General features: G+C 47.5%; 1 protein-coding gene across 1 annotated transcript in view; it reads left to right on the top strand.

Annotated features, from left to right (window-relative positions):
* The window catches only part of ADAMTS17 (ADAM metallopeptidase with thrombospondin type 1 motif 17), a 401,986-nt gene that overhangs the window by 271,090 nt on the left and 115,061 nt on the right, over positions 1-15,835 (top strand). The window contains exons 13-14 of the mRNA XM_055417694.2: positions 4,603-4,769; positions 12,772-12,899. Coding sequence (XP_055273669.2) covers positions 4,603-4,769; positions 12,772-12,899 — 295 coding nt within the window. The remainder of the gene's footprint in view (positions 1-4,602; positions 4,770-12,771; positions 12,900-15,835) is intronic.

Genomic DNA, 15,835 nt, shown 5'->3' with positions numbered 1-15,835 from the left:
TACCGCTGGAAATCAGCTTTTTCTCCTCCTTCTCAGATTTGCCATTTCTTTGCTCTTGAAAAGTTTCTCTGTGCTGGGATCAACCTGAAGAAGTGTAAGGTCTTTTCTGGCCTTTTCTGAGCCTTCATTTTTCCCTGAGCATACCTAGTGGCTTTCTAAATATTCCCATATGTGCAATTGCTTCTGAATAGCCTCATCCTTAAATATCTGGCTCCCAAAAAGAGATAAAGAATTTTTTTTTTAATGTATTGCTCATTCAAACCCCTCTGGTATTGGATGCAACAGTAGTGGCCAGCCGCTATGCTTGTACCTCAGAAATCAAAAGTAGCACTGTGCAATCAGAACACAAAACTCAGAACACAGATATTTGAAAGACAGTGTCCTTATGGTCCACACTGACGCCAGCAAGTCACACCAGAAATGCAGACACAGCTATTTGCTATGTGACTGGGACATGGGGGATAGATAGCCCCTATCACACTGAAGATTGAAATTGACCAAAATTAACCATAACTTACCTGCCAAGCTTTCTCTTGGAGGCTGCAAGCATTCCAATGGACTCCAGAGTTTCAAAATAGTTCAGTCAGTTTTTGCCAATTACAGTTGTTGTCTGGGTGAAGAGATAGATTCTTGGTGCTTCCTACTCTGCTGTCTTCCCTGACGTTGCTTTGTATTTTTGCCCTTTTAAGATAAATTAGTTCAACTTATATAGATCAGTTCAGTTCAGTTGCTCAGTCATGTCCGACTCTTTGTGACCCCATGGACTACATGCCAGGCCTCCCTGTCCATCACCAACTCCCGGAGTTTACTCAAACTCATGTCCATTGAGTTGGTGATGCCATCCAACCATCTCATCCTCTGTCATCCCCTTCTCCTCCTGCCTTCAGTCTAACTCAGTCTAACTACTGCTTATTACAGACCAGCCTATGTGAGATTCTCTGCTGAAGACTACAGAGGAATAGGAGGAGAAAGGGAACTCAGTTCACTGTTTCACAAGGTTGATGATAAGCAGCGTAGCAGAGACCCAAGCAGGTTCAGGAAAGGTTCCAAGAAGGAAAGAAAAATAGTTTACATAATTGAGGTAGCCTTCCGTTCCATTCCGTTCCATTCCGTCGCTCAGTCGTGTCCGACTCTTTGCGACCCCGTGGACTGTAGCCTACCAGGCTTCTCCGTCCATGGGATTCTCCAGGCAAGAATACTGGAGTGGGTTACCGTTTCCTTCTCCAGGGGATCTTCCCGACCCAGGGATCAAACCCGGGTCTCCCACATTGGAGGCAGACGCTTTAACCTCTGAGCCACCAGGGAAGCCCTAAGGATGGGCAAAGCATTAGGGATGGGGGAGTGGGGAAGATGGGACACAGTGAGCCATATGGGAGCTGAAAGCAGACTTCCCGGTAAGAAACAATCGGACATGGAGAAGAAACAAGATAAACAATTCCAGAGGGAAGCCCTCTGAGGCACATGTGGTATCGCGTGGGCTGCCCCCTCCCAGGCCCACTTGCTGCCAGATCCAGGAGCTCTCTTCTGTCACATCTAATCTCCTCTCCACCTACCTGCTCTGAGGCCTAAAGATAGTTGGTATATGAGGGTCAGTCAGACATAAATCTGCAAAAATCAACTGATGAAGGAAACTAAAATGAAACTTAATTACTATTCCAGAAGTTAATTACATGATGTGTACAAATCATGATCCACACCCTAAGGAAGGTATATCAAAAATGTAGCTTCTTTTATTTTTTAGCAGCCAGCCTAATTGTGTGTGTGAAACTGCAATACTTTGGCCACCTCATGCGACGAGTTGACTCACTGGAAAAGACTCTGATGCTGGGAAAGGTTGGGGATGGGAGGAGATGGGGACGACAGAGAATGAGATGGCTGGATGGCATCACCGACTCTGTGGACGTGAGTTTGGTGAACTCTGGGAGTTGGTGATGGACAGGGAGGCCTGGCGTGCTGTGGTTCATGGGGTCACGGAGAGTCGGACACGACTGAGTGACTGAACTGAACTGAACTGAACTCCATTCTAGGCCATGTTGGATTCCTAATCACTTCAAGAGTTTTTTGCTCCATTTTTCCTGAGTTTGCATCTAAAGTTCAGTTGAGGATGCATCTGGTTACTGTGATATCTGGTTTATTCATCTCTAGGGCTGCTGTAACAGCCCTCTAACTGGTGGCATAAGTAACAGAGATTTATTCTCCCAGTTCTGAAGGCTGGAAGTCCAAGATCAAGGTATGGAAGACTTGGCTCCTTCTGAGGGTAGTAAGGGAGAATCTGGTGGTTTACTGGCAATCTTTGGCATTCCACAGAATGTGGAGACATCACCCTGATTTCTGTCTTCATCTTCACACGGCATTCTCTTTGTGGGTGTCTATCTCCAGATTGCCCCCTTTTTATAATAATACCAGTCATACCGAATTAGGAACTCACTCTACTCTAGTATGACCACATCTTAACTAATTATGTCTGCAGTGGTCCTATTTTCAAATATTCTGATGCTCTGAGGGTTAAGACTGCAGCACATGAATTTTAGAAAGGACACAGTTCAACCCACAACTCCTTACCCTAGAGCATCTCTGCCTTCTGGTCCCAGCCATGGGATGTGCAACTCACCTGTTTGCAGACAAGATGTCCTTCCTGCAGGTCCACATGGTTCATCAGGGTAAGCCCCTTTCTGTTCCTCCCACACCCAGAAATACATTCACCTACTCACACTTCGGCCTAGGGTTTGTGGGGCAGTGGTCTGAGGCTCCATCTACCTAAACATGCCATGTAGTCATTTTCCCTGAGCTCTAGCTGCCTGCCTGTTTCTCTGGGCAGAAAGAACAAAGGATCCCTCTCTTCTCAGATCTCATAAGCCTTAGAGAGGTTTTACTGTTCCCTGTTGAAAAGTTTCTCTGTGCTGGGGATCAGCCTGAAGAAGTGTAAGGTCTCGTCTCGTCTTTGAGATCAAAACTCAGAACACTCTGTGGAGCCACTGGCCTATGTCTTCTCTCAAGGCTGCCTCCACTTTAGGGCAGGAGAGATGTTGCCTGGTGTGTTTGAGGTGGGCATGGAGGAATGAACACGCCTTTCCTTCTATTGCAGGTGTTTCTTCAAACACGTTTAGGTAGACCATGGACTGGCTAGCTGTGGCCTATGGGCCAAGTCTGGCCCACCACTGGGTTTTGTAAATAAAGTTTTATTGGCACACAGCCACACCCTTTTGTTTATACATTGTCTTTGGCCGTTTTTGTGCTTTAGTGACAGAGTTGAGTACTTGCATGGCCCATAAATCCAAAAAAATTGACTGTCTGGCCCTTTGAAGAGAAAGTTTGTGGATTCCTGGTGTAGATTATTGTGACACAAAAACCTAAAGACTTTCGCCGTCTTCTACTGTCATATCTCTTCTATCAGGCAGTGATCACAGGGTGGTCTTACAGTGTGAAGACAAGAAATGGCAAAGAGAGGAAAAGAAATATTCAAAATGAAATGGTTAGGGTGTCAGAATGTCACCTTGCTAACAGGACTTTACAGTTTGTGAAAAGCCATTGAGCAGAACAGCTGTGATTTGTGCTGGATTTCAGTAAAGAAATGTGCCTGGGGAATGGGGGAGGCAGTCTCACCCCATCATGATGTTCTTGGCATCGTGGAAGTGAAGGGCACCATTGTCAGAGTCCGAAGAGGACGCCAGGGCCTTGCAGAAAAGCTAAGCAGGGCCAGCTTCAGCCAGCCGGGCCAGAGTCCTGCTCTCTATGTGTAGACGTGGCCCCAGGACACATCTGGGTCTGCAGAACTGGTTAAAATCCCAGCCTCAGCACAGAGCATCGAGGACCCAAGACTGCAGTCTTGAGCATGTGAGGTCTCACGCTTGTCTGGTAAAGGGTGCAGAGCAGGGATCAAGTGAATTAATAGTTCTGATTCTTTTCATTATAGAGTAAATGAGAGCTGTTTATTTACTCAGTGTGAAACGTAGTGACCTCTGAAGTATAGCTGCTGCTGCTGCTGCTGCTGCTGCTAAGTCACTTCAGTCGTGTCCGACTCTGTGTGATCCCACAGACGGCAGCCCACCAGGCTCCCCCGTCCCTGGGATTCTCCAGGCAAGAACACTGGAGTGGGTTGCCATTTCCTTCTCCAATGTGTGAAAGTGAAAAGTGAAAGTGAAATCGCTCAGTCGTGTCCGACCCTTAGCGACCCCATGGACTGCAGCCTACCAGGCCCCTCCATCCTAGCAGCCATTTAAAGGTCTTCATTCTGTAGAAGAAAAAAAAAATCGAAAAACCAACACACGCCAAAAATTCCCTTTGGGGTTTTCAGTGTTACAGATGGTCAAGTTTTAAGTTCAGATGAAAGACAATTCTGGGATCTTGCTGAACTGATCCATCCCATATCCTATTTCCAGATGACCTTGATTTACAGTTCTTGGATGCATTTTTCTCATGGCTTACTTAACATGTCGTCATTGTGGGGCCAGGATTGCTGAGAGATGGTTTGTAAGAGGAGAGCAGGTGTTGCTTTGGAAACCCTGTGTGCCCCTCCCCTTCCTGGAAAGAGAAGCCACCCGTGAGCTCCCCTGCTGTTTCTGCACCCTGTCTGGTTAATGTGAACCCTTCTCTTCCTTCTAGCCCAGGACCAGGAGGCACGCACTGCCTGGGCGCCAGCGTGGAGCACACCGTTTGTGAGAACCTGCCCTGTCCCAAGGGCTTGCCCAGCTTCCGTGACCAGCAATGCCAGACACACGACCGGCTGAGCAGCAAGAAGAAGGGCCTGCTCACTGCAGTGGTGGTTGACGGTAAAGACACATGGCACATCCTTTCAAGGGAGCTTACCTCTCCCCTCTCCCCGCACCGTAAACACCTCCTGGGAAAAGCCACAGGCATCCCCACCCCCAAAATCCACCCAGTCCTGCCCGACTCAGCTGTGGACCCACTTCTTGAGCCATGGGTTGAATTTGGATGACCCAGCTCGGTGAGATTTCCCAAAAGCAGCCATGAGGCGGGCAGCAGACCTGATCTCTCCTGCCCAGGTATGCTGGTAGCCTGCCGTCTAGTGCCCTGTGCTGCCAGGCCCGGGCCAGCCCTGAGAACACAGCTCTGCAGGAGCAGGACAGCGGGTTTGTGCATCTGCTGTTTCTGTTTCCAGTGGTGATGCTTTCTTGCATTTCTTTACTTGGTTCATCTTGGGTTGGCTCTTACTCCTTGATTAGAGTGTTTGGGAAAAAGTGGTGTTTTTTTTTTAACTGAAATAGCGTTGGTTTATAACATTATTTAAATGTCACATGTGTGACATGATATTTTTCACTTGTGTATACGCTACAGTGTGCGCCCCACGAGAAGTTAAGTTTTCATCCGCCACCATACAGTGGACCCTCTTTACCCTCCCCCTCCCCCCTTCCCCACTGGTAACCACTACTCTGTTCACTGTCTCTGTGTTTGTTTTCATTTTGTTCGAGGACAGTTGACAGCTTGGTGAAGATGACAATAGCACAGGTCAGCTTTTCTTTCCTACAGTTTTCTCTCAAATCAAGAGACTCTGCCCCCTGGGCCATTGCAAGCATTTCCAGTGACTGATAAAATTCTAGGTGGAGTATCATGTCTGTAGAATTTGTGATGTTTATTTATTGTCCACAAGGATATCCCAGGGCCTATTTAAGGGTTTTTTCATTCTTAAGATTCTGTTCACCTTCAGAAAACAAGAGTGCATTATCATGATGATAGCATGGTCCCATCTGTGGAGCATACCACATGCCAGGCTCAAGTTAGCTCTGCATGCGTCATCTCATTTAATGTGTAAAACAAGCCATACAGAAGGTGAGAGGTTACAGGTTATGTGACATTCCTTAGCTTCAGCAGCTGATAAGGAGCTGGGAGGGAGCTGACCCCAGTTCTGGAGGAGCTGCTGACTCAGAAAATAACCAGCTGGCTTCTGGTACTCGAGTAAGAAAAAAAAATTCATGAGTGCCAAGTGAGGAGCTTTAGTAAGAACTCAGGCAACTGGGCCTGATTTTTACACAGACTCTGAAGTATTTTGCAGGAAAATGAGGTTCCTGAGTCAGGATTTAGGTTTCTTCACTGTCATGTGAAGAACCTCTGAAATCTACACTCTGTTACACACTTAAATGTGCATAGCTGTGCCAGGGGTAGACCCAGGAAGTTCAGGGAATACTGGGCCCAGACCTACAGCTTTTAACCCAACAACCTGACGCATTAGCTTCCTTTGAACTGACACGGGAGTTCTAAACCATCGCAGAGAGCATCAGCTCAACCGGTGATGGGCTCATTTTAAAGCATTGGGGAGTCCTTCAGACGTTTTCATTTGTCGCAAAGACCACCACCTTTGAGAGCTGTGTGACTGTGGCCGCCCTGTCGCCTAACCAGACTTCCAGGGGGATGGAGCCTTCACACTCTCCGCTTTCCCTGCGGACTAGGGAGAGAGGAGACCCACGCTCCGCAAAGGGGGACAGGCAGCTGGAGGCCGAGGCTCATGAGAGCCTCACAGCTCTGCCTCGGCATCCGTCTGATGAAGGAAGATGCTCGAGGCTTCTAGATGTCCCAGGCACCCTACTCAGGAGGGAGACAGTGCCGGCAGGGGCTGCCGTGTTTCCAGCACGTTTGCACACCTTCAGCCCCATCCCCAGACTCCCAGTGGGTTCAGGTCCCTTGCCTGCCCTCTCCCTCGTCTTGGGAGAGAGAAGAGGTCAGGTCTGGACAGATGCACCCCATTCTCATTTCCCCTCGGCCATGTGCATGGCCTTGTTATTCTTTCCTTGGTCTCTTGCTCCAATTTTCAGTTTTCCTGCCTCATTTATTCAATGCAGAAATCCCACTGAAATATCTGTTTTTCCATAGATTTCTCCAAGTCCAGATTAAACTTCTGTTTTCCTTCTAACCGCTTTTGGATCACTGAGCTGCTTGCTTGGTTCCTTATCATCACAGTGGCTGAAGCTGATGTCTGCCCAGAGCCCCCTTCAGGGAAGCCTCCAAGTACAGCTATCTGGGGAAGCTGGCTGGGTTCAGAGTATGTGTTGACCCACTCACTTTTAGTTTCTGCCAAAGCAATGAATAATTATAGCCAGAGTGCCACTGCCTTTGATCTGAAAAGTGCAGCCCTATGTGATAAGGCAGTGAGCACTCTGCCTTTGAAGGAAAGACCTCAAGTTCAGGGCTTGCCAGGGTAGCTTGACACGTCCCCCTCGGGGGTGGGATTGTCATGTCTTCTTGCATATTTGGGTTCATTTCCTTCTCAAATAGAAACAGAAGCCAGCATTTTTTTTTTAAAGGAGTGTTTCACAAGGATAAAAGCACAATAATAAATGGCCAATTCAGAAGGTAGGGGGAGAATACAGATTATAAGTGTTCCCCTCACAACTCCGTTTATAAAAGGCACAATTCTAGCTCAGCCGTGAGAGAAACGATTCCTGTGGTTGGGCTCTGGGCTCTTCTGAAGCCCATTATGACTGCCCCATTCATAGCATTGCTATCGCTGTGGAATTCTTTGGCGAGTGACGCACAGTTCAAGAAAGGGGAAGCTATATTTTTTTTTTGTTTTTTCTCTTATTGAAAAAAAAAAGGAATTCTTGCAGAGGTAGATTTTCCAAGGGAGGGCTCAGGACCACAAATTCGTACCCCCTCCAAAAGAAGACAAAGACTCTCCTTAGAAAATATTTCTAAGTGGAAAAGCCTTTGGACAGAAACCCGGTGACGTGGCCTGTTGCCAAACCCACCCCTTTTCCGCCTTCCCCGTGGAATCTCTTTGGAGTGGAAACCTTCAAGAGGTTAGTCCTCCCTGCCAGCAGTCCTCCCAGGTCAGCAGGCCACATGCCCATCGAAGTGTCAGAGGCTGTGGCAAAGGCCCTGTCTGGATGTGGAGGTGCATTTCGAGCTCGCTCTCTGTGACATGGCAGGACCCACTGTGGATCTGAGCCTCCCAGGGGATGGAAGGTCTGATGGTCACGGCTCTCTCACTCCAGCTTGACCACGCTGGCAGCTAGAATTGCTTAATGAAAAAAAAGAGTGGTTGCAAAGATGCAGGGTGTCTCACAGGTCCCCAGGGCCAGGAGGAAGTTCTGGGGCCAGGGTCTCTGAAGATGTCAGGACTTTCTGTCCGTGTTCAGCACAGCTTGTGTTTGTGAGCCATGACGTCCTGCCCCTGCTGCAGACTGGCTTTCTCACAGCTTGTCCACGAGCAGGCTCATGGGCAGCCCACAGCACCTTTTATTAAGTCCTCCTACTGTATACAGATCCTTTGGGGTCAGATGTGGTTGGGAGATCAGAGCACTTCAGCTGTTAGAAGCATACCAACCATACGTCAACCATGTATTACTTAATACACCAATGGGGTCCTGGGAAGCACCCTTCAGTCAGATACATGGATTCCTCCAGGTTGCCGGGGAATAGTTTTTAAGTGGGTTACTGCATACTACCAGCAACCTCATGTCTCAGTCAAGGCTAGTTTTGCAGCCTTTTGTGTCTATCGTAAATGTTAAAAAAAAAAAAAAAAGCCTGCAGTTTTCAGAGCTTCTGGATTTCTGAATTGTGGATGAGGGAGTGTAGACTTCTTAGAGATCCATCAACCTTGAACAGATATAACCTCTCTACCTGAATATTCATTGGAATAACCTTTGTACCTGAGTTTCAGGTACAAAGCTGAAGCGGAAGCTCCAGTACTTTGGCCACCTGATGCGAAGAGCTGACTCGTTGGAAAAGACCCTGATGCTGGGAAAGATTGAAGGCAGGAAGAGAAGGGGATGGCATCACCGATGTGATGGACATGAGTTTGAGTAGGCTCCGGGAGTTGGCGATGGACAGGGAAACCTGGCATGCTGCAGTCCATGGGGTTGCAGAGTTGGACACAATTGAGTGACTGAACTGAACTGATCTGACTTTCAGTGCTGATTTTCCAGGAGACAGACTCTGATTAGTCTAGCTGTGGTCAGGTGGCCATTTTGGTCCAATCAACTGAGGCCCCTTGAGGCCTGGCTATGAGGCTGTGGTGGGGAGAACGACTCTGATTGGTCTAGCTGCAGTCAGGTGGCCGCTGATGGTCCAATCAGCTGAGGCCTGGCTGAGCGTCATGGTAGGCAGCTTTGGAGATAGCGAGCCGATCAGCCTCCTCAGCATGGATACCCCTCAGAGGGCCAGACAGGGTCAGGGTGAGCAGCTATGATGGCCTCAAAGTTACCTAGTCTCCACCTTAGTAAGACTTTGTAGCCACTGGCAGAGAGAGAACGACAAAAGCGCGGAGAACCACGAGTGACCTCTTCACCATCCTGGCCCTAGAGCACCAGGGCAAATCCTCCAAGCCTCCACCAATCTGATGTGCTGGTGTGGCTCTCAAGGCCCCGAGCCTGTCTCACCTTCCCTGCTTGCAGCTTCCCCATCAAGTGTAAGTCCTGACAACAGGTGAGCCAGTGGAAAGCTGGGACCCACCCTAAACAGATTGAGGGCAGGAGAAGAAGGGGACAACAGAGGATGAGATGGTTGGATGGCATCATCGACTCAATGGACACAAGTTTGAATAAACTCCTGGAGCTGGTGATGGACAGGGACGCCTGGCGTGCTGAGGTCCATGGGGTCACAAAGAGTCAGAAACGACTGAGCGACTGAACTGAACTGATCTCGAACAGCTTCAATTCAGATTTCATCTTGGCACACATCAGCCAGGCAAGAGGGATGTTCCAAGCTTCTTTCCTTAGTGTATATGGTTATATAACTTTTGAGAAAATTTTACCTCCCTCTATACAACTGAGGTCTGTGTGATCAGATCGACTAGTTTTCTGTGATTATGATTTCAGTGTGTCTGCCCTCTGATGCCCTCTCGCAATACCTACCATCTTATTTGGGCTTCTCTTACCTTGGTCATGGGGTATCTCTTCAGGGCGGCTCCAGCAAAGTGCAGCCACGGCACCTTACCTTGGACGAGGGGTATCTCACAATGAAACACTAGAGGAAGCCTAATATGTGGAGAAGGTATATCCATCCATTCAAGATTGGGACTCTGTGTTGCCCCTCTCCCAGTGGCTCCCTGACGTGCTCACAGGAAACCTCAGGGTCCCAAAGAGCACCCCAAAATTCTTGTCAAATTAGCCTCCGAGAACCTGATCTCAGTCTACATTGAAGTCTCCCATAGTTCTTTCATTGACCATCATCTAGGGTTATTCAATCTAAATGGAGGGACAGCTGACCTCAGCCTGCCACCTGGGGGAATGGATCATTCTTTCCAGTATGCCTTTCCTCTGACAGCTCAGATCAGACCTGCGAGTATTTTCATGGTCTGCCTCATCAGGAGTTTGCTATTTATTTGTCCACAAGACCACCAGGGCCTTGAAAAGCATGCATGATTCATCTTTCTTTCCCAGGCAGTGCCAGAACAGTGCCTTGTGTGAGAGAGGTCCTCCATCCACATTTATTAAATGAAGCATTGTTACTTTGCTTACTTGGGAAACTACCCTTCACAGTTGATTATTTTCCCCCCACAACTAACTGGAACAGCCAAGTTGAACACCTGCACTCTACCCCTATCGCTTCTTTCTAGGGTTCTAAGACAAGATTCCCAGTGGACGTGTTGGTCAGTAACACTGCATGGGAGAGGAGCTCAATGGAAAGCTGCTAAACACAGTGGCAGTTTAGTAAATGTCACCCCATCACAAAAGCTGCAGAACCTGGGTGAGGCAACATGTCTGCTCTGACAAGACCTCTGCAGCTAGGATGCCAAAGTCTAAACTGAGGCCATGTCAGCTTCAGAAGCCTTTTGTTTTAACCCTGCCTTTGTTTATCTGAGGCTACCAGAAGGACCTCCTGGGGAAGGCTCATAGTGGAGATAAAAGACTTGGCAGAAACAACATGAAGATGTTGGCATTTCTCTCTCTGAAAGTTCCTTTGCAAAATAATCATACAAACTGTGTTAGAATTAGGTGACTGAGAGAGAAAAAACAGTACATTTATCTTTCTCAATTACCTACAAAAGAACAAAATGCATTTGTATTATTATTTTTTAAAGTCCTCTTTTCCTTACTTCAAACAGTGCCTTGTGTGAGAGAGGTCCTCCATCCACATTTATTAAATGAAGCATTGTTACTTTGCTTACTTATAACAATGTAAGTCCTAGCTTACTGGATGTCGTAGCTAATGAAATAAGACAAGAAAAGGAAGTAAAATGTACACAGATTGGGGAAAAAGAAAAATATCTTTGTTTGCAGATGGCATAATAATCTGTGTAGAAAATCCAAATGAATCAACAGAAAACTAAAAACTTCCTGGATTATAACAAGGTTGCAGGATACAGCATGTACAAAAGTCAGTCACTTCCCTATATAATAGCAATGAGCAAGTGGAGTTTGAAATTAAAAACACAGTGCCAGGGACTTTCCTGGCAGTCTAATGGTTAAGACTCTGCTTCCACTACATGGGGCATGGGTACAATCCCTGGTCAAGGAACTAAGATCCTGCATGCCGTGCCTCACAGCCAAGAAGTAAAAAGAACACTACTGAAATTCTTAAAATAAAAACACAATGCTGTTTACATTAACACCCCCAAAATGAAATAATCAGGTTTAAACCTAACAAAATATGTGTAAGATCTGTATGAGGAAAGCTATAAAACTCTGATGAATGAAATAAAACAATTATATAAATGGGGAAATATTCCATTGTTGGTGGAAAGATATCAAGATGCCAGTTCTTTCCAATTTGATCTATAGATTAAGTAATCCTGGTCAAAATACCAGCAGGTTATTTTGGGGCTATCAACAAACTAATTCTGAAGTTTATACTGTAAAATGAAAATATTACCAAGTCCTTCTGTGAGGCAGATCCTGGGACTGACCAAAGATGAAAGTTTGACTCCTTGTCCTCCAAGGGCTCCAATCTCCATCAGTTCTTTCATCTAAAGGTAATTTGCAATCCACCCCATTCAAACTTCTGTAGCAAGAGGACTCACCTTATAAGAAATCCCAGACAGTAGGATTTGAGGACTCTAATGGAGGTGTGTGCAAAGTGCAGGTGGAGACTGCAAGTCAGAGGTGGCATGAGAAGAGAGGGCTCTGGAGTAGAAGCTTCTGGCGTGCCAGAAATATTCCAGAGAGCTAAGTGCGTGGAGGAATTTCCAGGCAGAACCATCTAGATAAAGGTGTGAGATCATGGCATGTTCTGGGAGCTCATTTGGTTCCAGCAGCAGCAGCGGAAATCAGGGTTTCCATCGTGCCTAGGGAAATGGCTCTTACAAGTTGTCCTAGAGATTCATGTGTCCCCTTTCTGTTCCTTATTCCTACACCATTTCTTCCAGGACCTTCTTGCTACAAAGCACAGCCCCAGAGCTTTTATCCAGTGGCTGAGGAGCACTAAAACTTCAGCAAAAGCCGCTACTCTGGAGACACCCCAGGGCTGCTCCCCTCGCTGGGAGGCTGCCTCCTCCCCCTTCCCCACCCCAGGCCCACCCTTGGTACATATTCAACTTGCTTAGAGGTTAGAACTCCACAAAATGTTTGTTCAGCCTGGTATTTTTAGTACTTTAAGGAAAAAGAAATAATGTATCTTTTCAAAGGATAAAGAAAACGAAGTAAAGGAAAGTCCATAGTGCCCTCACCTGTGTGTCGTTCACCCGAGTCGGAGGAGGGTCTTTTTCCAGTTTCTGGGTCACATGTTCCAAGGGGTGGGTGCAGCCTGTGCCCTGTACCTGTGACCTCGAGCCCATGCCACCTTCTCGTCTCTTGGACTGGCCTGCACCTACAAGCATCTGTACCCTACCTGGCCCCCAAGACCCTTCCCATGTCAATGTCCACCCCTTTCCCTCCTCAGATAAGCCATGTGAACTCTACTGCTCACCCCTCGGAAAGGAGTCCCCACTGCTGGTGGCCGATAGAGTCCTGGACGGCACACCCTGCGGGCCCTACGAGACGGATCTCTGCGTGCATGGCAGGTGCCAGGTGATGTGTTTTCCTTGTGTCCTTGGCAGGGTTTTGGAGGGGAGGCTCCCTCCAGGGGGACCTCGGGGAGGCAGAGGCCTCAGGAGGCCTGGGTGAGTGGACTGTCTCAAGAAGGCATCCCATGGGTGGTGTTGCCTCCTGCAGCCTGGCACCCCTCCCTCCCTCAGCGTGACTGAGCATGAAGCCCACCTGTGGGCCAGTTAAGAGTTGAGGTGCCACTGAAAGAGCAGTGGCAACATGGTCATCGCAAGCATCTTAGAGTAAGTGAACATCGTGACAAAGGGAGGAGCAGGGAGGCTACTAGGTGGCCTGGAGGATGTGTACGAGTGTGTGCTGGGGGCAAGCTTTGCTTGCTTAGCTACCAAAGATATAGTACAACTGCGCTGATGCCTTCACACATGATACCTAGGGAGGTGAATATGCCTGGCTTTGGCGCTCCACCCACTGGAATATAATCCACAAACCCACCCTGGTGTTAGGTGTCTGATTCATTAGCGTGATGAAAGATGTCACTTAAGAAGGCGAAAAGAGAAAGGAGAGAGGATGACCAATCATTTTAACTGTAGTGGATTTTTTTCCCCTCTGCAAAGTCCAAACTAGTCCAAGACTGGAATTTTTCAGGGAAAAACTTGACAGTGTCCAGGCTCCTTTGGCACTGCGTGGCTTTGTTATCAATTATGAATATGTGGGGGCGATAGACACTTGGTGCCCAAGAGCCTTGGCCAGGCACCCTCCCAGGGAAGGAGGGGTGACGGGCCCTCGGGGCTGCCATGTTGCAGCAAAGAATGTGCAGAGCCTCAGGCAGTGTGAACCAGGATCTTATCATTATCGTTGAAATGAGAAATTGCTGATGATTCTGCTTCTTGGTAAACCTGCTAACAAGTCAAGTGCGAGGTTTGTTTCCGTTCTAAATTACAGTATACACTTGCAGGGGCCACAGTGCGGCCCAAGTACATATGTTCCTTTTGCAAACATATCCCAAGTTAAAAGCACTTGTTTTCTTTAAAGCAGCACCAGCTGAGCCACCTCCAGCCTCTCAGCAGCATTTTCTGCAGTGTTCTTACCAACGTGGAAACAATTCTAAGCATCCTGACATTTTCTGGCCAGCGGGGTCCATGTTAAGCAGCCATTCATGATTTCAGCTCTAGGCAGTTGGTGCCAGTGTGACCTTTCCACAACTTTAGTTCTTATTGCAGCCTTTTCAATTAGAGAGGCTCCCCTGTGCCATGACAGCAAAACTCTAGCCCTTTCGTGAGTACAGCTGGGCGTTCACGAGGCCACTCAAGGTATTCTAATAGCTTTAAGTCTGTGGTCATCAGGGCACCATTGAGCCAGAGCCTGGCCTACACTTGAGTGTGACAGGGATGACATGTGTACACCTGCCTTTCTGTTCCCGTTACCACCTCTGAATCCATCTCAAATTGGCTCTAACACCATGTCCATCATTATATTTCCTCGGTTTGCACTGAGACTAGCGCTAACCAGCACAGCCCCTCCAGGCAGGGGCACTGGGGAGCGCAGAGGCGCAGACAGTGGCCCCTTTCACCGTTCGCTACAGTGGATGGGGTTCATGATCCTTGGAGCCTCACCCTGACAGTGGGGAGACCCATGCCTGTCTTGGAAGTACCATCACCTCTATATGGATGCCCCCCACTGACCCACTGCCTCCAGGCAGCCCACCAGTCCTAGCAGAAGGCCACTGTCCTGGCAGGTGGCATCAGCACCTACCAGCAAGCACCTCATGAGATAAACTGGCTTTCTGAAGGAAGTTAAATCCCATCTAATAGTTTTCTAATAGTGCTCACTCTTCAGAGGGAGCTGTGAAGGTTAACTTTAGCCCATGGTTAACTCAGTACTCACAGAAATTCAAATTAGTAATGTCAGAGTTAATGAAGTTTTATAATACCATTGAGCATGTTTAAGTAAGACTGTAAGAAATTAAATACAAATATAGTATTTATGCTTAGCTATATGGGAGTTGGTGATGGACAGGGAGGCCTGGCGTGCTGTGATTCATGGGGTCGCGGAGAGTCGGACACGACTGAGGGACTGAACTGAACTGAACTGATAGTGATTGCACCACAGTTCAAAAGCATCAATTCTTCAGCGATCAGCTTTCTTCACAGTCCAACTCTCACATCCATACATGACCACTGGAAAAACCATAGCCTTGACTAGACGGACCTTTGTTGGCAAAGTAACGTCTCTGCTTTTTAATATACTATCTAGGTTGGTCATGATGGACAGGGAGGCCTGGCGTGCTGTGATTCATGGGGTCGCAAAGAGTCGGTCACGACTGAGCGACTGAACTGAACTGATAGTGATTGCCAAGGGGGAAGGTTCTGGATTTCTGTGGTTCTTATGTCAGGCAAGGAATGTTGGTTAAAGAGAAGAGTATTATTAATGAAAAGAAACCTCAGGGGGTTTGTGAGCAGAGGGTCTGACCTGTTTATCGATGCTATCACCTAATTACAGTGGATAAAAGGTAGAAATCTTCCATACTTTATGTAAGAGAGCACTGCAGAAATGTTGCTGTGGTTTACTTGTTAGCTTTTCCCGCTGTTCTCTGCAGCTGTAAATTTTGCTATTTTAGGGTAGCGGAAGAAGTTCTGGGAAATTCTGAGAAGCATGGTGACTAGTTGGTGGGGAATGGCAGGGACAAGAGGCTCCAAATGGCCTTTTGAGAAGATTCCATTGAGCTCCAAATAGCAGGCTGATTCAAACCATAACATGAAACATGGAAATACCATTTTACTCTGTTTTATGAGGACCAAGTTGAGTTTCATTTCAGTGAGTCACAAATTACTTAACATGCTAAAATGAAACTTAACAGCGCTCATAAAAGTGGGAGTGAGTCGGGGGAAGAAACACAAACACTGTCTATTTTTCAGCAAGTCCCTATAGATCAGGAGTCCCATCATTAATGATTCCTCCTG

This window comes from Moschus berezovskii, chromosome 21 (assembly GCF_049115385.1).
Source record: "Moschus berezovskii isolate FMDL1 chromosome 21, NW_MosBer_1.0, whole genome shotgun sequence".
NCBI classification, from domain to species: Eukaryota; Metazoa; Chordata; class Mammalia; order Artiodactyla; family Moschidae; genus Moschus; species Moschus berezovskii.
Note: the sequence above shows the minus strand (reverse complement) of the source record. Positions and strands in the feature narration are given on the sequence as shown.